Source organism: Podarcis filfolensis (assembly GCF_964270895.1).
Source record: "Podarcis filfolensis genome assembly, chromosome: 5".
Classification (NCBI taxonomy): domain Eukaryota; kingdom Metazoa; phylum Chordata; class Lepidosauria; order Squamata; family Lacertidae; genus Podarcis; species Podarcis filfolensis.
Genome location: NC_139608.1, coordinates 57,515,077 through 57,538,158, shown reverse-complemented (window position 1 = coordinate 57,538,158; position 23,082 = coordinate 57,515,077). Strand labels below are relative to the sequence as shown.

Here is a 23,082-nt window from a genome sequence, read left to right as displayed (position 1 = left end):
AGCTCTGCTTTCTACAATCCTGTCAAACCAGTTATATTGCCAACTCTGTTTTTTCAGGTTAAAAGCACCCAAATACAAATTCTGGAAATATACTCAGTCCTGCTGAATACAGTTAAGTCTAAGTGTATGCACTGCTGAGTACAAACAAAGAAGCAATACTGGGACTTATCAGGTATCCTGTGCTTTATTACTAATCCACGTGTGGGAAAGACTGAGCAACGCCAAGCGCTTGAGTGTTTAATGGAGTTTTTTAGGGTCCTAGATGCTCACTGCTCGTGATACCTCCAAAGCAGTGTGACACATGGCGACAATAAAGAAAAATGGGGGGAAATATGAAGAAGGCGTTTTTGCAGCCCCCGCCTGAGCCCAGCAATGAGGATGGTGAAGCAGAGTTCTGATACGATCAATTACTTTTTAATTTTATTGCCTCTCTGGTCAAGTTTCTAGTGTCAAGATTCTCAAGCCCTAATCAGCATTCATGGTGTTTATAGCCCACAAGGAAGATCTCACCAGGCAAAGCTAATTCAAGGTGGGATTTACACAACTCTGCTTAGTTCACGTATCTTCTTTTATTATAGTATTATTATGGTATTGAGGAACCACAATGAAATTTTATTTCTTTGGAATTGACACACAATGATTGAAACTCCCAAGAGGCAAACCATGGAAGAAATCCACCAGAGGCAGTTATGCACTAGAAGTTATCTTCTTTCTCATGTGTTTCCTTTCCCCCTTTTATCCACGCCCCCTCCCCTCCGCACATACAAAATCAACACCTCAAAGTGCTTTTTGGCTTTCATTTTGTTTATTCCAGCCATAAATATTTTATTACTTAAAAAGGGAAGCAGTGCTTGCTCCTAATTGTTTTTGATTAAATATGCTAATTACATTTTGGAATATTAATGACACATACGGTACTAAATGTTTTAATAATGCAATGAAATAAGCTGGCAAATATAACAACAAATTAACCTGAAACTGCTACATGATTTTCAGAATTTTATATTATACCAATACAAATAAAAGGGTAAAATAAATAGCCAATCCATTCTGGGCTGGACACCTAAAGTTTGGGTTTTTAAAATAACATAAAATTACAATGTGTTGGGTATGCTGTATGTGAACTTCTTAGACCTGGTAGTAAGCTTTGTGTCTCTCTGAATATATGATCCAAGGCTGTGTACGGCTATTTTAATTTTGGATTGGCTGTAGGAGAGTATTTGGTTCAGGTGTGGGGGAAGAATTCTGCCTTCTACCCAACATCATTCTGAGAAGCCCATCTGTCCCCCCACCCAGCCTAGCTCCATTTCTCCAGCTGCTGTTATTACACTACCATTCCCAATGCTGTTCTACCATCTTGATTGCAACACATATTTGCTTATATTCAGCAAAATGGCTACCTTACCTAGGAAAATATTACAGCTTAGGAACAAAGTAGGTAGTGTTGCACTGCTAGAAGATGCAGGAACCAGATAGTGAGTATTGGGTAGCATCCAGCATGAAAGATCTCTCTGGTGGGCTAGTTTGCAGATCCTCTGAGTGTCTCTATTTTCCAGGGACAGTCATGGATTTATAGAAGCCATCCCGGTTTCTTATTTGATTCTGGAATGCCCCACTTTTGCCTAGGATGTCCCTATTTTCAGCAGAGAAATGTTGGAGGGTATGAGTTTGTAGTCTTGCTGGGCAATGCTGGTTGAATGATAGTGAATCTAAAGGTCTCTGTACCTTCTTCACACTGTCCCCTCTCACAGTTCCCTTACATGAAAAGTTTTTAGACCTGAGTATAAGCTTTAATGGAAGGAGGGGCTGATGGGAATTATAGTCCAAAAGCATCTAGAGGACACCAGGTTGGCAAAGGCTGTACTATAAAATATGGCACAGATACTAGAAGTTCTCTTCTGCCAAGATGTGCTACCCTTATGTCCTAGAAACAATCTAGGACAAAAATGACAGGGATAGAAGGCTTGGTTTGAGAAATGTGTTTTTGTCTGTGTGGTAAAAGAGATTCATTTGCCAGTGAGAAGGATCAAAGATTGTGTTTTGAAACCACTGGGAGGTTACCCACTGAGTTCAAGATGAATAGGATTTGATCCTTACCCCCAATCTAGGAGCTCAGAATAAACATTGGGTACCCATGTAAGCCAAAAATTAAAGCATTCTTCTTTTGTGGTAGAACAAAATTGGATATATCCTTTAAACCTAATGTGTGATTCCTTCATATTCCTGCTGCAAGGAGAATGAGTCTTAATTGGCATCAATTAAATCTAACTTTCTTCTCTTTCCTCTTTTAAACTTTTAGTTGACTTCCTTTGCAGTTTTGCTGCAAACCTATGCTTGTTTGCTTGCTTTTTCATTGTAATTGTTTTGGATGGAAAACTTGTTTTCATTGCCTTAATATCTATGTGGGAGAATCTGTAATATAAACAAAAATCAAACATAGCTTTGAATGAACACATAGAAGATTACCAAGGCCTATCAGATCAACCTAAATTCAAAAGGACAAGGCAGTTTGTTCCAGCAAAGAACTAAAGCCAAGTTGAGAATGGAACGGAACTTAACAAAAAACCACACACACACACACACACACACACACACACACACACACACAAACGCCTCTTTGATATAAAGGGGAGAGGAATCTCACCAAGGCCACATTCACACCAAACGTTTAAAGTGCTATGATACCACTTTAAGCAATCATTGCTTCCCCCCAAGAGTTCCGGGAACTGCAGTTTGTTAAAGGTGCTGAGAATTGATGGGAAGCCCGTATTTCTCTCCCAGAGCCTCAGAGAGACTTATTGTTAAACCACTCTGGATTGCAGGTAGGAGGCCTCAGTCTAAAATATTTGGGGGCAGGTGTGCCCCCCTCCCAGATCCCTTTTAGATCAGATCCCCTCGAGTCCAAAACAGATCTGGAAGCTCTCCTCACCACCCTACCTTCCAAGGTGATGGTGCATAAAGGAGGGCCTGTGGCAGCCATAGGGCCTTATGTTTCAGACCTGGATTCTGGCATAAACATACATAGCTGCATCCCAAACTTGAGCACTGAAACACAACAGTACCCTGTATAAATTTGTTGCTTTCGCTTTCTGGTGTCCCTAGACACTGTTGTGAGTATGCACTGGAGCATGGCAATCACAGCAAGGATACAGGCTGCTGACGTCAGCAAGGGCAGCTGTCCACTCAGGAGTCAAGCAAGTAAATGGAGCTAGCTGTGGCACTTGCCACCCCACCAATCAGCATCTAACAGTAAGGATGGTGTTATGTACTGAGTTGAATAGGATTCAAACTGCAGCAGTCTGATTGGTCCTAGAACAATAGGATCCAAAAGGCAGCAGTCTGATTGGTCCTAGAACAATAGGATTCAGAATGCAGCAGTCTGATTGGTCCTAGAACAATGCAGCAGTATGATTGGTTGGCAGGAACCACCCAATCATGCTCCAGATAGAAGTAAATCCACAACCTGATTGGCTTACAGTAGAATTCCGGAATTAGCCAATCATGTGCAGCCCATTGTGTAAATAATGTATATAAAGCAGATACTTTGAGGGGACTGTCATTCATTCCTCCTCACCACTATGAGCTGAATAAAGAGCATGAAATCACTTTGCGACTCTTGAGTATATTTCAGATGGGAATTCCTCTACACCAGGGATAGGCAACCTAAGGCCCATGGGCTGGAAGCGACCCACACAGGCTGTTTAACCAGTCCACCAAGCCGCCCACTCGGGGAGTCCCCATGCACTGCCCTAAAGCAGCACAGCACGGGGACTCTCTTCCATGGCTTCTGCACATGCCCAGAACCTGAAAATCGCTTATACGCAGGCGCGATTTCCAGCATCTGGGCATGCACAGAAGTGATTTCCGGCACCACGGACATGTGCAGACACAGTTTCCGACATCGCGCTGCACTGGTCCAGCCCACGGAGGATCTCTGCGGGAGTGATCTGGCCCATGCCCGGTAAGCCTTACCTTCTGTTGCCATGCAGTAGCTGCCAGTCAGCTACTTCATCGCCCATGGCTAATGCTAGCATTAGGATTCCTCTTTCTGCTCTGTGATTCAATCAGTGTACATAAGCAGAGTGCAACAGTACTGAAAATACCCTTCAGACTGAAAAGTACAGCCAGCTATAGGTATGCAGCAGTCTCAGCCATGTCCATACATCAAAAACAGAAGTATGGCACATTACTAACTTGCAGGTGCCAGTTCAGAAACAAGACCAGGTGACTTGGAAACTGAAAATCGAGATAGGCGAAAAAAAGCGCATCCTTGCTAATAATAATTGCAGATTGGTGATGGTGGTAGTAGTAGTAGTAGTAGTAGTAGTAGTAGTAGTAGTAGTTATTTTGTTATTTATACCCCTCCCATCTGGTTTAACCCTTAGGTTGTGGGGTACAGTAGTAACACACTATAAGGCAACCATTAACTCATTAAGACAAGATTCAGCAACATTATCAGCTTCTATCCATCATCTCTAAAATTGAAATTATATTGATTTGCCTCATAAGGTTATGAATATAAAATATCTGCCAAATATGGCAAAGAACTTTGTACATTAGAAGTGTATATATTTTATGTAGCATATAGTATAGTCTGGCACATTTTTAAGTTCATTAGATATTTGATTTTAGAAGTGCCCTCTGCAAATGAATTCTAGGGTCTATTGGTTATGTGAAAAGTAATTTCATTTTTAATACACTATTTGCCATCTATTAATTCACTATTTTCTGCCTTTTAATTTAATTGAGCATCCATTAGCCTTACATTAAACCATTTCTACAAAATGAACTTAACAAAACTTTTAGAAAGACCTGCTCACTTTCTTATTAAACCCAATCATCTCCTTGTATGCCCACTCACAGGTTCTAAAATTGTGAAAGGAATTCTGCTCATATAAACATGGTCTGCCTTTCCAAAATGGATCGCATAAAACCCATAGACAATAATTTATTAGAGTGATTTTCCTCTGGGCTTAATTGCTTATTGATTTTGGGATCTTGGATGGTCAAATACCACTATATAGTTAGCTCACCATTGCTATGCAGGTACAATAAAACCTTAGAGTTACAAATACCATGGGAAATGTTCATAAACATGAACATTCTGCTGCTTCTCTTGAAATCTCAGTGTGCCACTCACTTTTCCTTCCAAGCACACTGAACACAAACAGACATTTTCCTGTATTCCTATTAACTTCAATAAGCCTCCCCAACTTGGTGCCCTCCAGGTGTTTTGGACTACAGTTCCCATCAGCCCCAATCAGGATGGCCAGTGGTGAGGAATGCTGGGTCACATAGTCCCAACAACAACTGGAGTGGACGAGACTGGGAATGGCTAGCTGAAAGACAATCCCCTCATTATTTGGTTTCAGTCTCATTATATCCCAAAAGGTATGTGGTTGTTTTGTTAATTTACTTCTTCAAGTTTTCATAGTCTGTTTAATAATATGGAATGTAATCTAGGCAATCCAAATCAGCCTGTTGAAATTCTAAAACCCAATCCCCAAATATCTGTTTTTTGTTACTCACATGGATAATTTCTTTTTTTAAAAGGCCAGTGAACTTTTGCAGTATAAATAGTGGTAAGATCTGCTCTCAACAGGTCAGTGGTTCAACACAATTCTATCATAAGCACATGCAGTAAGTTCTCACTGTAAATCTAAGGGGGGTAGGGAAAAAACCTTCATTAAGGTATCAGGATATATAAAAAATAGTTTTCATATGATTTGCAGCCTTGAACATCTTAAACAGCAGCATTGCTCACTGGTGAGGAGTAATGAAAGGATAGGAGAAACAGGTTTTATCCTACTGCTCTTTTAGTGGCTTTTGATTCCCACCCAAGGGACTACCCACCTCTTGGGCTCCATCAATCCACTCTCTTTCTATGAACCCTCTGCCACCTCTCAAACCTGAGAGTGATGAATTAGTAGAGGCAGTGTATTGCTGTGTACATGTCTGCCCAGGGATGAGTTGAGAATATTCATCTCGTTTCACTTGTGACCTTTTTCTGTTCTGCAAACCCAAAAGGTCTGTGCTGCATAATAGGAACTCAAAACAAAAGATAAGCGAAGTAACCTATGCATTGTTGAACGTTTGCTTGACCTTATGATTTTAATAGGCCCTGCTAATTTTTTAATTGCACAGTCAATATCTATTATACAAATTAAGTGGTAATAGGTATTTGTATTTTTTAAAACGAATTAAGCTGATTACACAAATCTTTAACCAAGCAGTGACTAATCCGAGGCACAAACATTCCTTTGATAAGATACATTCAAGCAAACATTTTTGTGGCAAAATGTTATCAGATAGCAAATAATTAGGTTAAGATGCTCCGTTCAGATCGTTAAGTGATGGTATTGGGAGCACTCCAGAAGGGATTGCTGTACAGTAAGTTCTTTAGACTCCTTTGTGGCTTCTGGCTAGGCTGCTAAATTCCTTGATGCTTCTCAAAGCAACCACATTCTCACACTGCAATTTAGAGGAAACCTTTTATCAATAAAGTCGCAAGCAAAATTATGGTGTAGCATACGTAATTCTTGACAGTCTACAATCTGTGTGCTGCTGCGCTTGTGGAGGTGCGATTTTTGACAAGCAATGGGATGACATAGTTAATCCTATAAGAATATCTAGTATGTCTATTCTTGCCTGATGTGATTAGAAGAAAGGAAGAACGGAAACATTTGTTACCCACCATGATATAGAAAGATGACTGCAGAATGTTCCAAACCATGACAGTGTTTCGTCAATGACATTCTGTCCGAGGACTTTGGAGAGGTAATCGGGTAGGAACTGTGCCCAACCGCATTTACATAGATGTGGGAAGTGAAATAGTTTTCTGGCCCATATTCCAACAGACAGCTAGTCTGTGGTCATCGAGATTCCTTCACCTTCACTTCCGTTCTCATGGTAGGCCAAGGTCATGCCAAAAACCATTTAAGATATGTACTCCCCTTATTTCTGTTTGTCCTTTTGCGGTATGTGGTTCTGTAGATGTAAACAGTTTGGTAGAAAGACAGAATGGAGGAATATGTTCAAAGGAAGAAGAAATGCTAGGGTGAAGTATGTTTACATTTTAAATGGTGAATTGTGCAACACTATAATTTAAGAAATAACTTTTGAGCAACTCTTGGCTTCTATTCCTTTTTCTTTCTTTCTTTTTAGAGTTGAGCATGCCCCTGATTTTTAATTTGCATTTAGGAAAGTGCTCAATGCCTGGATATCTGTAGAATGTCAAGGGTTAAGTAACCACATTTCTCCATGTGGTAAGTGTAGTTTGGAAAGTTCTCAATTGTTTGGCTTTCCACTTTCAGTGTTTGGTTTCTTGTTACATGAAGCATGGAGAGTTTAACTAAGCTGTTTTTCATTGTTGAAAGAAAAGTAAATTGCAAATCCCCTGGAGAGGCTCTTCAGTTCAGTTACTAACATCACTATTTCTAGTTTCCACATTAGATATCCCCGACAATAATATTGAAGATCAGGGATCCTGTGGAGCTTCACTGTTCTGAAATATATTTCATTCTGTAGGGCTGTCGAGCTCTGGAATAAGAACAAAGCTTCAAATTAAGTGCATCTCTTTCAAAAGACAGAGCGAGTCTTGCTGCATGGACACATATTGTTCATAGGGATGGGTGGGAAATGCAGTTCAGTTTCCATTTTTAGGTGAGCCTACTTTACTTGCACCAAAAGAATGCAATACCCAAATACTGCCATGTTTCTCCAAATGTGGTATAGTTCCCAAACAAAAAAATGTGAGTACCCAAAAATGTTTAATAGGGGGAGAGTGAGTAAAAATGCATATACTAGTGGGAATGTGGGTAATAAAAAATGCATAATATTGAGGAAAATGTCTTGAAAAATCTCTATATTAGACAAAACCCATATTACTAAAATTAGAAATCCTGCATAAAATAGGCACCAAGACCAGGCCCCGTAATCAGATCTCCAGCTGCTTAGTTTCTGTAAGCTAAGGAAAGAATATAGGGTTCTTAAAATATGTTCTCTTCGAAAATGTAAGTCACCATTTCTAGCACCTGCTACTCTTTGGTTGCTTGAATGGCCACAATGTAATATTAATTCTTCACTTGAACATTTGCAGGGCCTAAGCAGTCTTTCTTCTCCCACTGAGAATAGTGTGTTGCCAGATACCCCTTTCCCTTCTCTTGCAACAATGTGGGTGGTGATGCTTCTCTCATACATGAAGGGGAAGCTGCATGTTTATTTACTGTATTTATATTTCACTTTACAAAGAACCAGGGTTGCCACCTTTGGTCGGCCAAAATAAAGAACAGGTCGAGCAAAGTATGGGACAGGTTGGGGAGGACTGGGGAGCTAAAATTATTTTACCTGGTGCAGCAATGACTTCAAAGCAAACCACTGCAATTGGGTTTACAGTGCCATCGCGTTTTAGCTGCTCTGCTCTTCTCTGGACATTAATAGTAATAATAATAATAATAATAATAATAATAATAATAATAATATCCTGCCCTCCCTAGCCGAAGCTGGGCTCAGAGCAGCTAACAACAGTAAAAATAACACAGTTTACATAAAATCACGATCAATTAATTGAAATACATTCTAAAATCAATTCACTCTAAAATCAATTCAGAGCCAAATTAATGGCAACCATTGGGCTAGAGATCTATGAGGATTACAGAACGAGGGGGTCAGACTGTGCCTTGGCCAAAGGCCTGGTGGAACAGCTCTGTCTTGCAGGCCCTGCAGAAAGATGTCAAGTCCAGCAGGGCCCTCGTCTCTTGTGACAGAGCGTTCCACTAGATTGGGGCCACAGCCGAAAAAGCCCTGGCTCTGGTTGAGGCCAGCCTAACCTCCCTATGGACTGGGATCTCCAAGATGTTTTCATTTGAAGACTGTACGGTCCTCCATGGGTCATATACCAGGAGAGGCGGTCCCATAGGTACGAGGGTCCTAGGCCATATAGGGCGTATAGTTGCACTGAATATGCTCCTTGAATTTTTCTTCTTCTTCTGATCTTGCTCTTTGGTCACCTGTCCTTCCTTACTGCCCATGCCCTGCAAACTCTTCCACTCTCCACCAGAGAAGGCCCATTTGTAAACCCCGCCACCCACTTGCTTTCCAAGTCCAACTCACCTGCCCCCTTTGCAAGGGCAAAAAGAAACCTCTCTTTGCCGGCACCAGAGCAGGCCTGTGCCCTGCAAACCTCCTCCTCTCTCTCTCTGCAACCCATCCTCCCTGCACAAAAACTCTCTCTCAAACTCGTCCCATCCCCACCCCACCTTTTGCCCACGTCCCACAATAACTCTCACCCTCATTCTTGGCTGTCCTCCTCATTGTTCCACCCTGTCTCACCTAAACTTCTGCTCTCCTCCTCCCATCAGACCCACCCTCTGCCCACACAGTTTGGAGGAGGAGGAGGAGGAGGAAGAGCTTGAATACATGAAAAAGACATCCCGTTTGGAGTCCAAACAGGACAAGGCACACTTTTCTCCAAAAAACAAAGAGGACGATTGCATTTTTCTAAGTATCAATCCTATCTCCTATTCTGTGCAGTCTGATTCTACAGGTTTTGGTTCTGCAGACCCTTGCCCACCAATACCAGACAGAGTGGTTTCCAATTTCTGGTTCAATATCAGGAAGCTGGTGCAAGTCCCCCACTGGCTATAATGCAGTCTCAGACGTTTTGCACTCGGTAGTGCAGTCTCTCCTCTTAACCGTGAGCCGCAGCCAAGGGTAAACCTTGGGAGTCAACATGTAGGCAATGCTGGGCTAGATGGACAAATAGTCCGACTTGGTATAAGGCAGCCTCCTAGGCTCATTATCACCTTTAAGGCTAAGGAATGAGTAGGAAAACCAGGTTGTGTTGCATTGCACGCTGCTAAGAATTCTATGACACAGGTGCACAACTTCCTTAAGCCTACACAGCAGTGTCAAATTTAGGAATCTGAACGAGAGCTGCCAGTTCTCCCTTCTCCCTTTGGAAATCAATTCTGCAATAAAAATATGTGTGTGTTGCATGTCTGCAACTTTGACTTGCATGATGCTGCAATTTGTTTAAACTGTGAAACTGTATGTATGAAAATATCGCTACAGTTATTTTCTATATTCAATTCCACTAGAAGAGTAATAAGCAAACTCCCCCTACAGGATTTATCTGTCAATTGCAATATAAATATATTCTTGCAGGCTCTGATTTGTTCTGCTAAATATTTGGTAATCTGTAAAGACTGCTCAGAATAAACTCAGTTGCTTCACAAAGACAGAAGTATCTTCATCAGAGTATTGTACATTTCATTTCCTTTGCAAGATGAATAATGCAATAAGAACACCCACTCCCTTTTCCCTGGTCCCTCAGGCCAAAATAGACAAGTTCAACTACAAATGCTAAAGGGGAATTTTTTTGCAAACTGCTATCAATTATCCCACTTTTTATTAGCAAGGTTCCACTGGGCAAAAAAATAAATAAAAATGTTTTGATTAGGGATTTGGTGTTTTGTTTGTTTTGGGGTTTTTTTATCTGATAGGGAAAAAAAGGTTTCAGAGAAGAAAGAAATGAGATCAAATTAAAGCAAAATCATTTTCTTGTATTTAAAAAGCTTGATACTGTTTTATACAGCAAATGCCTTTTGTCTTAAGCCATTCACCAGGAACTAACACTGCAGGTTTAATGCCAACAAATTCAACCGCTGCAAATGCAAATGTAACAGCCCATTTTTCTCGCACCAAAACATACGATAATAATACTTTTTTTCAATGCTCCATGCTTTTCGTATTGCTGCTCTGAAGTAGCTTGGGCATATTGGCCTGAGGTTCTGAAGCACCTCAGGCAGTATTGTTTGAGGTAACCTGATGTAAATAATAATCAGGAGCAAAAAAATAGAGCCTAAAAGAATCATAGCCCAGTAGTAGAATATGCTTTTCGCAATGCTGATTGGGTCAGATATGCTCAACCGGTAGCCTACTATGTCAAACAAAGTCCAGCAATCATTCTGAAAGTGGTTGGGGTAGATGCCCCTGAGACTGGTTTGGTTAGATTCTTTGTTATACCAGCAAGGCATGTCTGGCAAAGCAAGAGCAATAGGAGCTGGTCTGAGGCAAAGTATTCTCAGTTAGCAAGGGAGCCAAGAGTTCAGGCACAGGGAACTAATCAGAAGAAGCTGTTGCTGCCGAAGCAGCAGACAAGCAGCAGTTTAGTGCTTTTAAAGCTTTTCCTCCACTCCTTCATGGAGCCCTGGGCATGCTTCAGTCCTTGCCCCATCCTCATGAGTAGGACTCAGAAATGGCAGGTTTTAATTGGGTCTTCTGTTCTGAGCCTCAGCTCAGCCGAGTCACCATCTCTGCTCCTTAGGTGTTCAGGGTAATGCTGGGCAGAGGAACAAGCTGTAGGTGTGAAGTCAGGGATCATAGATTCCCTTGATTCTGTGGATTCCTGGGGTAGGTGGATCACTTGGGGCTAGTGGCTTCAGGGGTTATTGCCTCCCCATGGTCCTTTTCCATGGCAAATGGTGGGATCTTTCTCCTTTGAGATGCTAGGATAGTTCTGAGTTGAGTGTGGGCTAGTTCTAATGCATGGTCAATAACTCTTCTGGATTTGTTCTCTGCCTGAGACTAGTTCTGTGCCAAAATATTTCTCAAAAGTTTCCTTCTGCTGCAAAAGAAGCTGCCATTTTTCCCTGCCTTATTCTTTTTGCACTTGAGAATTTCTTTAGAACTTTGGTGGGTGCAGGATTTTGAGCTTACTATATAATTGTAAGTTTGCTAAGCTTTTATTTCTCTAGAACTCTGCAGCCTCCCTGGCTGCCTGCACTTCCTGATATGAAAAAGTCCCATGGGAGGATTTACTTCTTGACATCTTTCCCTGGACACCTGAGGAGGCTGCAGTGTACAGATTTGTAGTATAAACGGAAGGACACTCACCCCCTCCACCATCTCAAAAGTAAGGTTAGGGCAACAGGAACACCACACACCACCCATGAGAATTCCACAAACATTTCCTTTTTCCTTTCATAATTTTCGGATGCAGTTTCCTTTTTCATTAATCATTGGAGAATGATAAAGCCTGATAATCTTTTCTCAACTAAAGGAAGCAGTGCTCAACCAGGCCCCTGTGAATGTGACCTCTGTCTGGAAGAATACCCCAAGATCAGCACATATCCATTTGCAGGTGTTATGCCCTGACCATGAGTAGGAGAGCGTTGACAGAATACATTGTTTGAAGCAAGAAGGGAGGCATAAAATTCTGAAGAGCAGCATCATTCATCTGATACCACAGAATCACTCATTCCTCCTTCTATCTCCTTGTCACTCTGAACTCCTAGACTGGCCATCTAGGAGTCCTAGTGCTATACCCCTGCAGAGTATGCGGTAATGTGTGTGTGGTGTGTGTGTTGTACATTAAGGTGTGTGTATATGAGAGCTCTCAACTGCTTTCTGAACTGTATTCAACAAACACAATGTCTTGCCTTTTCTCCTCACATAAGACTCTCCCTAAATTAATTCAAGTTTTGTATAGATTGACTATATGCCCAACATCACTAGAACATCAGGCAAAGGCTTTATACAGTTCTCAGCCTAATAAATTTGTTTTAGCCTGCCCTGGGATGGGAGAGTTGTAACAAATGTGTTGCAGACAGTTTGGCCTCAGTGCTGTGCAGACAGCTCTTTAGCATATACTGTTGATGCCAGACAAGTTTTGCTTTGCCTATTGATAGGCTGCAACTCAGCCTAGGCCAAGATTTATAAAAGGTCTCCACTTCATAAAATATTGCGGGCAGATTGAATTGAGTACTTTTTGTTTACTTCTGACCTTTGTTTGAAAAGCATTGGCCTACCAACTAGAGGTTCAGAGAAGAAGTGTATTAATAGGGTTGTAGAGTGATATTTTCTGGGCTGCCTTTTGTGGCTGTTGCCTGGTTATCATCATATTCATTGAAAATGTTGTGAAAAAAGACAGGGGAATTGATTGAATTAAACAGAAACAAGCAACATTAACCATTATGTTATATTGAATTTTACACTGGGACTCAATATGCATTTGCTCAATAAATTGTTGCAATTATAGCATATAAAAGTATTATTTGCATATTTGGAACTATATCTGGCCTTGGCTCTAGGAGGTTATTTACACAATCAGTGTTCTGTTACCACATGGTCTGCTTATTTTACTTGGTCTCACAGTGAATCCACATGGAAATGAATTGCGCCAAGGATCCAACACATACAAGGATTTCATGTCCCTTTAAGTTAATCCAGCCTCAGGATAATCATGCATGTTGACCTCATCCTAAAGCATCTTGGATCTGTCACATAACTCAGGACTACATACAATCCTACAAGTAGAACATATTGTTCTAATGTATGGTGAGAAAAAATGTGCCCTACCTATGAGTGTGAGAATCAAAGCATCAGTATAGGCAAATCTTTCAATAGTTTCTTTTTCACAATATCTTTAATTTCTTATGCATGAGGTCAATGCTGAAATGCTCAGATTACAACAGAAGCCACAATCTTTGAAATGCAAACTGGTATCATGCACATTAATCACAATGGCTGGGGTTGACTCACACATACGTTCAATAAAAGTAGTTTTGCTGATTCCTCAGTTGACTTTCATTCTCTTCTCTCCTGCTTTTAAACAGCTGTGAGGTTATGCATCCTGCAGATGGATGAGCCACAATGCTCATACAAACTTGTATTTCTCTTTTGTCAGCTTAAATTTTTTGGCCCACCGGCCAACAACTGCAGTTGGGGAGAATATCTCAGCTGGAGGGAAAACAGATTAATGTCTCCTCATTCTGAATAAAATGTGGCTTCCCTTGGTCCCTGATCAAACTTATCCCGAAAAGTGTTATTTATCGAGGAAAATAGATAACCATACAAAGGTTTCATAATTGCCTTTTGAAGAACTAAGATATTTGTTGCACTGTGATGCTTTTCAGTAAAGTACCGTACCTGCTGCACATTACTCAGTTGTTTAACTGGATCAAAACAAGGAACTTCCTTAATAGCAGAAGATGTGGCATCACTGAAATATTCAGTCACCGACGTGAATGGAACTGAGAGCTTGCATTTATTTCACAGTAATAATAATGCATGGGACAACAGTCTTATTTATGAATGCAGGGTTTTGGTAGGGTGTTTCTAAACATATTATTATTATCAGGCTTATAATGGTGTTTGGGAGGGGCTGAGTTATAGGAACATAGGAAGGTACCATATACTGAGTCATACCATTGCTTCATCTAGTTCAGTAATGGTTACATTGACTGGCAGAGGGTCTCCAGCTTTTCAGTCAGGGGTCTCTCCCAGACCTTCTTGGAGATGCCAGGAGTGGAACCTGGGACTTCCTGCATGCAAAGCAGATGCTGTACTACTGAGCTACAACCTTTCATAGGTGACTCACTCATATACTGTATTTAATGGGAAATACATTTTCATATTCTCATCCACAACCATCTATGAACATGATAGCATGAGAGTCTTTAGGGGTTTTTTCACCCATTGCATCTAATGTTCATTTTCATTTACATGAAATGAAAGTTATTACGGTGGTGGTGGTTTTGTAAAGACATGGTATTGGAATATGGTTTCAGAATGCAACATCATTTATGAATGGGGGATTTAAAGCATGGCAGTCTCAGCTGCAAGGAGATTACTAGGGTTTACATTTTCTGTGTACACATTTTCGGTGCCGTCTTCTGAATGCAATGTGATCAGGAAGCCCATTCAGATTTGTTCAGAGAGTCTTGGTTATGCATACACAGTTCACAAAAATATTCTCTACTCCAGGTAGGCCTGTGAAAACAGCTAAGCAGGAAAAAGAAAACATAACTCATTCTCTTTCAAATCACATAGGCACAAAGAAGCACAAACTGGGATGATATGCCAAAATTCAGAAGGCACCTTCTTTTTTAGTTCCTTTCAGCTGCTTTGAATTTTCAACTTTTATTGCTCAGGATAGTCCATTTTGTTGGTATTCATTGCATACACACACACACACACACACACACACAAATGTCATGATAGGATATTGGAGACAAAAATGCTCAAGATGCAGACACTGTCGTTGAAAGGAATGCACAAGTATCTTTACAGGAAACTATTACCATAAAGACTTGCCTTTCTTTACCCTATGATTTCCTCTGGAAGGAACATGCCATAATTGCATTCTTCTAGGATAGGGCCGTTGACCCCAGAAAAATGTTACCCACAGACTAATTGTCTTAGAAATAGGCATGCTTAAGTGAAGATTCTGAATTAGGATATGCAGCCATGACTTCTACCAGTGTCTGTGGCTGAGCTGATGTTTGAAATGTAGTCTTTTCAGAAGCTAGTCTTGCATTGCTACAGAAAGTGGTCTGTTTTTGCATTTGACTTTTTCAGAACTCTGCAAGATGCTGAATATACAATGGAAAGTTGCAAGATTGGGAACAGCTTGGATAGCAGCAGGTTGAGCACAGCAGCACACATGTAGCAGAACAACTTTACATGTGCTATTATGGTTGATGTTTTTATTAGATCTGTTTCCATTGACCAGCAGTGTGCCAGCCACTAGGGGAAGGCAGGGGGGGGGGGGAGAATCCCAAGGTGAAGCCTATTGGGTACACTTAGATCATGAAGCAAAGGAGATGAGTATGTGACATGAAGCATTTTACAAGGTGCTTAACAAGAACATGATTGGGGGGGAAATTGAAATCCATGAAATCAATGCCATAAACTTATATTGTTTATTCTTGGCAGTTAGTGAAGCGCAACAAGATCAATGTTAGAACAACATTATTCACTTTAAATATCAATGGCTTGAAAGAAGGAAAATGAATGGATGGATACTATGAGTCCCGTACCAATGATACTAAATGGGGAAGGGGGGGAGGTGGAGATGGAGTCAATACAAAAAGCAAAGAATAATACATTTTAAAATTACTTGGTTTGGCATACAGGTAAGTAGATTAGTGATGAGTACAGTTCAATATGACGAAGAGGAACGTAATGAGATTGGGGTAGGAGAGTAACTTGGGAAAGAGATGGGCTGACATTTCATTACACATACACAATTCAAGTCACTTATTGGAGCTGTGAATAGTCAGATGGGAGAACTAAGTGCTTACCTGTAAATCATCTTGCTACTGTTTCTGAGTCCACAACTGGAAAAAAAATCCTATTTCAGCTGAGGGGCAGCCCCGTTCCAAAATTCCTTGACTGAGGAAGTAGCATTTTCCTCTGACACCTGGCTAAGTTGATTACTTTCAAAGGAGGGAATCCTGCTTACAAAAAAATACTGATTGGTATTATGACGACACTGCAAAGCCAAAATCAAGTCTCATGAAAAATCTGTCTTTTGACACTCAGTGTAGATTCAGGTACCCAGTTTGACATCTTGGCCAGGATAGTGAAATTACTGCAGGACTTCACTCTTTGATGGAATGACTCATCATGGGAATATCTAGACACTTGACATTACCTGGCTCCCCCCATATGCTATGTGCTTTCCAAACTGTAATTGGGATGAACATACCAAACAATTTACTAATTTGTTAAAGTGATCTAATGCCCTATCAAAAGCGATGGGGGGAAGGACTCTATTGGGGATGGGTGACTTCTTCTCAACTCACATAAGATTGTCTTCTAAGATAAGCTTTGAAAATAACACCCATTGGCCATAGCTCAACTTATTTTCTAAACTAACCTGACTTTGAAAGCTGCCCACTGGGCCTTTCTCTCTTTCACTACTGGCTTCATCCACAGCATTGTGCAGATGGGCTGGCCTCGCACCAACATTTGTGTGGTCATTCTAGTAGTATGGAACCTGTATGCATGAGCAGCTGAAAAGCAAGGGCTTCTTTTCAGATGTGCATCCTCATTGCACAATGCCAGAGGCAGGGCCAGCAGTGCAGACTCCCAGTTCATTGTATAGACCCCTCTCTCTCAGGTAATGCAAGAAGGGGGCTTAGACAAAGTGAATTTGATGCTACATTCCCCCACTTTGGACCCTTCCACTGAGTCTATCGTTCTATTGTTACTAGCTGCTCTCTGCCTTTCCAGCTCTGACTTACATTAGGGAATGTCATAGGATTCCAGGCAACATGGAGTGCATGATGACAGACAATTAATTGATTGACATGATTTGTGATGTCACCCAAGTCAGTATTGCTGCTCACACCTTTAGAGCTGCATGCATCAAGTTGCCCGTCTAGCACATTATTGAGTGAACATTTTTATATTAGCCATGTTTATCTGACCTTTGTTTTCTCCCACTGGTCTGTTTACAATTCCACCAAGCAGCACACTAGGAAGCACTCAATTTTGTTAGCATTTCAAAGTCTTCTTGATTTCATACTACTTCATTTGTTCTTGCTTAAGATTCTTTTGGAGCAACAAATGAAAGAATGATTCATATTTGTCTTTGACACATATGGACTAAATGTAGCATAAACGGCATTCTTTCATTTGGTACTTGTTACTTAAATGAATATTTGTGGTGGTTACACAGCAAGGCTTCAGAATAATGTAAGCGTTAGTAATTGATTTTCTTTTTAATTAATGAAATTATATGATGTATTATGGCTGTGCTGCATGTAATACAAGATCTCACAATACAGTAGATTTACTTTAATAATATTTTTTTTTATTGTATTAAGTCCCTGGAATATCATTTTTCAGCCATGAACAGCAGCTGTAGGTTTTAAAATGTGGATTTTTCATTTCTCTAAAATATCGGTAAGGTTTTTAGAGCTGAATATTAAGTGTCAATGCGATATACTGTGGGCAAAAGATTGGTGCTGTGAGAGGTTTGAGGTACGAGGAGGTTACATTATATAAAGTGATTTTCCTTTGTGAAACAAGCAGAAGAGACCTAGGGATAATCTTTAGCCTCCTTGGACATACTTTAAATTTCTGCCAGCTGCCAGTATGGTGAATGAAGCATGGTTACAGTGCCAGGAGTTGGCACCAGTTGAGAATAACCAAATTCCTTCAGAAGGCCTCACCCCATCTTCCCTTCCATCTCCTTACACTGACCCAGGTTGCACCACCAGCAACAAAAACCATTCTAACCTACAAATGTTGTGGCTTGGGGCTGCCATTTTAATTCACCTGAGGGTAGCAAGTTAGTTTAAAAGGATGTGTGAGTATGACAGGCCTGTGGCACGTATAGCTTTGTTCTCCAATGGCTAGAGATGTTGGGACTCTTGAGGATGGTTGGAGGGGGGGGTCTGTTGCCCTTCAGAATCTGCCCCTGAGGTGATTTTCTCACTCTGCCTAATGGTAAGGCCAATCTTGCCTGGCGTGACACAACAGGAGTATGTAACATGGCAGCTATATAGAACAGGTCTTCTTGTGACACTAACACTTCACCCTCTACAATCTCAAGTACTGGATTCCTCAAGCAAGCCTAGTTCCTGCACATGCATTTTAAATTTGTTACCTTGACATAATCGAGACTAAAATCTGCCATTAGAAAATGAGCAGATGAGCAGTGTAGATGATTTACAAGATGCTCTTAGATCATATAACAGAGGAAGATGGGATGTTAGGATTAGAATAAGAGCTCTGATTCAAATGGCAATTTCATCCTTCTTGTGGGTAAATGAAGAAACCTGAATAAAGTTTGCCAGTTTGTCAGATGACGTCTTGGAGGCACAGGTGCTTTCCAGTAGTAAGAATTACAACACAGAAAATAGAATAGTTAGATTCAATGGTGATTAGGGACAAACAGTGGTTAGTTTGCCTCCTAGGAGATAATGATCGTATACTGTAAAATGAAAAGAAAGCTAATGAGCGTATGCAATAGTATTTGCTGGACGATCACTAGAAGCTATAATATTGGAATAAGAATGTGGAATTAATTGCATTGAGGGAATTGAATCATGATTTATTTACAGGCAAAACCTATCATTTGCTAAAACACCATGGATTAGCTTCATGAAGGAAATGGACTACTATAACTAGACCAAAATTAAAACCATTTATGAGAGAGCATTAAAATATAAATATTATAATAGGAAATGGTGTTGAAAATGAGTTACAATTCATATGAAAATATAAATTTAGTTTGTTGTACAAGATTGTTCTTAAGGTGTAGCATGTAAAATAAAAAAGTTATATTGTTTTCAGGATCAAAATATAGTGGGATATATAGTGAAAATGTATGTTCACTTACTTCATTCCCACAGAGAAAGGACAAGGTTATTATTACATTAAATAATACAGTTATGAAGCCTTCTGTAAAGCTGAGCTGATTTATGCAGCTGCCCTTAATATGTACTGATTTTGTAGGAAGTCCTTAAATTGATACTGATTTCAGTCAGGCTTCCATTCCTATAGTTACACTCCGTTCCCCAGGTGCACTGCAGATGATGTCTAAACACCCTCATCGACCTCAGGAGGGTTTGCTGTGTCCTAGGCAAGAGCAGGAAGCAAGGGTTTGAGTGCTGGTGATGGGTTTGTCTGGGGTGAGAGTGATTGTCTCTCAAAGATTATTTTTAAAGGCAAACTACATTATCAGCAACCTGGTACAATGCATATCTTGCTGGGCAGTACCACTTAGGATGGGGAACGGTATGTTTGAATGCCTCCCTAGTACAACCACCTGCATGTATAAAACCGGAATTGCTTGAGTGACATGCTAGCTTCATTACGTGCAAGGTTTGGGTGCGTTTATGGAGGATTGTTGAAAGACTTCGCACCCCACCTCCCGCTTGCAGTTGGAATGGTGTGGCCCAGCGATAGCTGCAGCATGTGAGGCTTGCTCATTGTGTGTTTCAGTTCTGAGAGGCAATGGCAAACAAGAATAAGCAGGGAAGAAAATTGTTTGGTTCAAATTTTCATACCAGCCTACCTCATTCATACTTCCCAAAACAGTATGTGAACCACAACACAGCTGGCCTCCATACTTCTCCTAGTTTTGCAGTGCCTACCCACCCACATTCTGCTGATTAATTTGGGACATGTATCTTTTGCTGCCACTTCCCCATGTTTGCTGCCACTTCCCCACATTCTGCTGATTAATTTGGGACATGTATCTTTTGCTGCCACTTCCCAGCCCCAGCCCCTGTCTCTGTTACCGGTGGCAGCTCCTTCAGTGAGTGCCAGACCGGTACCTCCAGCTCCTTCTCCCCTTCCTCTTCCCCATTGCCATCCTCGTCTTTGTTGTCTTCTTCTCTTCCTCTGGTGGGGGTGGTATCAGGCAGAGGAGACATGGCCTCTGAGGCCAGTGGTGGCAGCCTTGCTTGCACCACCAGAAACTCCCTCTGCCCCACCTCCATGGGCTCCGAATTGGGTGCCTGCTTTCATGTGCAAGATGTGCATCTTTTGGTGCCAAGCTCTTGCGGGAGTCAGCTGACTTGTGGAAGAAATCAGCACTGAAAATGGGACATCCAATCAGAAGCTAGGATGGCTTCTTTAATTCTGGGGTGTCCCAGTCAAATCGGGACTGCTCACAGGTGTGGTTCCACAATGTGGAGAAAAGTGCATATTAGAGAAAAGTGTGCATTCATTTTCTGTATTTATATTTTTACGTTATTTGGGGGGGAGTATTAGAAATGATTATAAACACTTATATTAGTAAAAAAATATATATTAGGTAATATTGTTTGCAAAAAATGCTTATATTGGGACATAGGTAAAGGTAAAGGGAACCCTGACCATTAGGTCCAGTCGTGACCGACTCTGGGGTTGCGGCGCTCATCTCGCTCTATAGGCCGAGGGAGCCGGCGTTTGTCCGCAGATAGTTTTTCCGGGTCATGGGGCCAGCATGACTAAACCACTTCTGGCGAACCAGAGCAGCGCACGGAAACACTGTTTACCTTCCCACCGGAGCGGTACCTATTTATCTACTTGCACTTTGATGTGCTTTCGAACTGCTAGGTTGGCAGGAGCAGGGACCGAGCAATGGGAGCTCACCCCGTTGCAGGGATTTGAACCGCTGACCTTCTGATCAGCAAGTCCTAGGCTCTGTGGTTTAACCCACAATGCCACCCGCGTCCCCTATATTGGGACATAACTGCATGCAAAAATGTGTATATTTGGTGAAGAGCGTGCGAAGATTTTCACAGATTTTCATGTGAACTTATTTTAAATGCAAACTGATCTGGAAGTCCAGGCAGCTGAACTGAAAAAAAAAATGAAAAACAAAGAGAAACGAAGAGTGGTTTGTGTGTCTGTTCCAAGTAACTTTCTCTACCTGTAAAGGCTTTCCACCTTTCAACAACGATTGCTGTTTCAGAAAGCCCAGGTCCAAATATCTGTTCTGTGGCAAAGCTCATGAAGCCTTGAGCCTACCCTACCTTACAGGATACTCAGCTGAGCTCCTAAATGGAAAGAGGGAGGGAAACACAAATGCAACACATACTTGGTAGACAGCATGAATCATTTGCACTCCATTGGTTGGCTCCATGGAAGCCTAGTAATTTTGTTCCACTTTGAACATTGAAACAATTTATGTAGTCACTAGAGTAGTTATCATTTTTCTTGGAAAGCAATATGTTATACATTTGGTTCAATATATCTAAAAGTAAGATTCCTTTTTAGCAGAGTTAATGTTTTATTTTTCCCAGTTTACCTTAATAGAAAACTACAGGCAGGAGATGATTTGGGGGAGTGGGATAATACCAAAGCTACTCCTTGAACTGGGATCTCCTGACCCTCTCAGAGGACTTACACGAAAAAGAATATAAATCATGGAGGAAGTACCGAGAGCTTTAAAGAATTATTTCTGAAATGTGAGATGCAATTTAAAATGACTTTTCATCCGTCAAGGTCTACTTTAAAACTCCACCTGACCAGTTAAAAGTCATGTAGAGAAAAATGACTGGAACATGTGTTCTGTGTATTTGTGCAGAGTTTGTCGGAGCCCTGCCATATTAGTAAATTTCGTGCCAGCTGTATGGTATTTCATAATTCATGCTCATCTCGAGAAAGAAAGTCAAATAAAATTAGCTAATTTCAGATTTGCTATAAAAAGAAACACATTTCTGCTATACAAGCATCTTCGAAGATTATTTATATTGAAAGGCATCCTGAGGCCAAACTGTTAAGTGGGGATAATGGATATAAACCACCTAAGGCATGTAGGTGACTCATTAATGAATTACTTGTAAAACAAAGTCAGATGTTCCACTCAGGTAGAAACTACGTCTGAGTTATGTGCTATTAAGAGTTGAAGAAAAACTGAGGAAGGGTCATGGCATGTATTCTCAAAACTGCAGGCTAAAGTATTACATTAACATGTGCCTGGTTTTCGGGTTGTTCAGCTGTCCTTCAGACTCCACAGTGCTGACTTTGCAAGACACCTTATTTTTTTTACTATGCACCTTTGAAATATTTTCTATTTTTATATTTAAATCAACAACACTTTAGTCTACTCTTCTGATCACAACCAGTACTGGAATTTCTTGGTTTGAGAATGCCATGGAACATACGCATTCACTTGTGTGTGCCCTTTTAAATTCAAAGCATGAAACGCATAAGAAAACCTAAGAAGAATTAATGGTCAGCCATGGGTCAGTGGCAGAGCACATGTTTTGCAAATGAAAGGTCCCAGGTTGAACCCCCAACAACTTCAGGTTGGGCTAGGAGAGCCCCTGCCTAAAATCCTGGAAAATGTCAACAATACTGAGCAAGACAATTTGGCTGTCTGACTCACTATAAGACAGCTTTGCATCTTCCCAATCATTTTTGAACATGTTATACATCACATACTGGGTTTAGGAGTGGGGGTTCTTTTACAGAGGATGCATAACTTGGGAGACATAACACTTCTAATTCCTGACCAACCCTGTTGTACTTAGAATAAGAATGATGGCCATTGAGAGAGATAATAACAAGAGAGATAACAACCTGGAGGTGGTTCATTGCCCTAATCCAGCAATATCATCTGAATAATAGAAGAGGTGTGATTCGTACATTGATGTCCCCCACAGCTTCCCATTCATCTCAGCTTCCTATTAATCTCAGATGAAGATATGGATGTGAACAGTTGTCCTCCCTAGTGGCATGTCTACTCATGTCGACCGTGCTCCAGGAGCTGGTTGGAGACTTTCTGTTTTCATAGTCACCCACATGGTGAGCAGTGTTCAAATACTGGGGTCACCCATAATACGCAAATAA

The 23,082-nt window shown here is 40.9% G+C and overlaps 1 protein-coding gene across 6 annotated transcripts in view; it reads left to right on the top strand.

Annotated features, from left to right (window-relative positions):
* Positions 1-23,082, top strand: part of LOC310763983 (uncharacterized protein) — a 100,491-nt gene that overhangs the window by 46,425 nt on the left and 30,984 nt on the right. For 3 of the 6 annotated variants that reach the window (XR_014548936.1, XM_083617094.1, XM_083617095.1), the window contains exon 3: positions 5,229-5,391. The exons of 1 other annotated variant lie outside the window; for it this stretch is intronic. Coding sequence is in view for 4 of the 5 variants with exons in the window: in XM_083617094.1 (XP_083473220.1) it covers positions 5,229-5,391 (163 nt within the window). In the remaining variant the exon portion in view is untranslated. Of the gene's footprint in view, positions 1-5,228; positions 5,392-5,553; positions 5,603-23,082 lie in introns of all 6 variants that reach the window. 2 more of the 6 variants (XM_083617092.1, XM_083617093.1) reach the window with 1 other exon arrangement.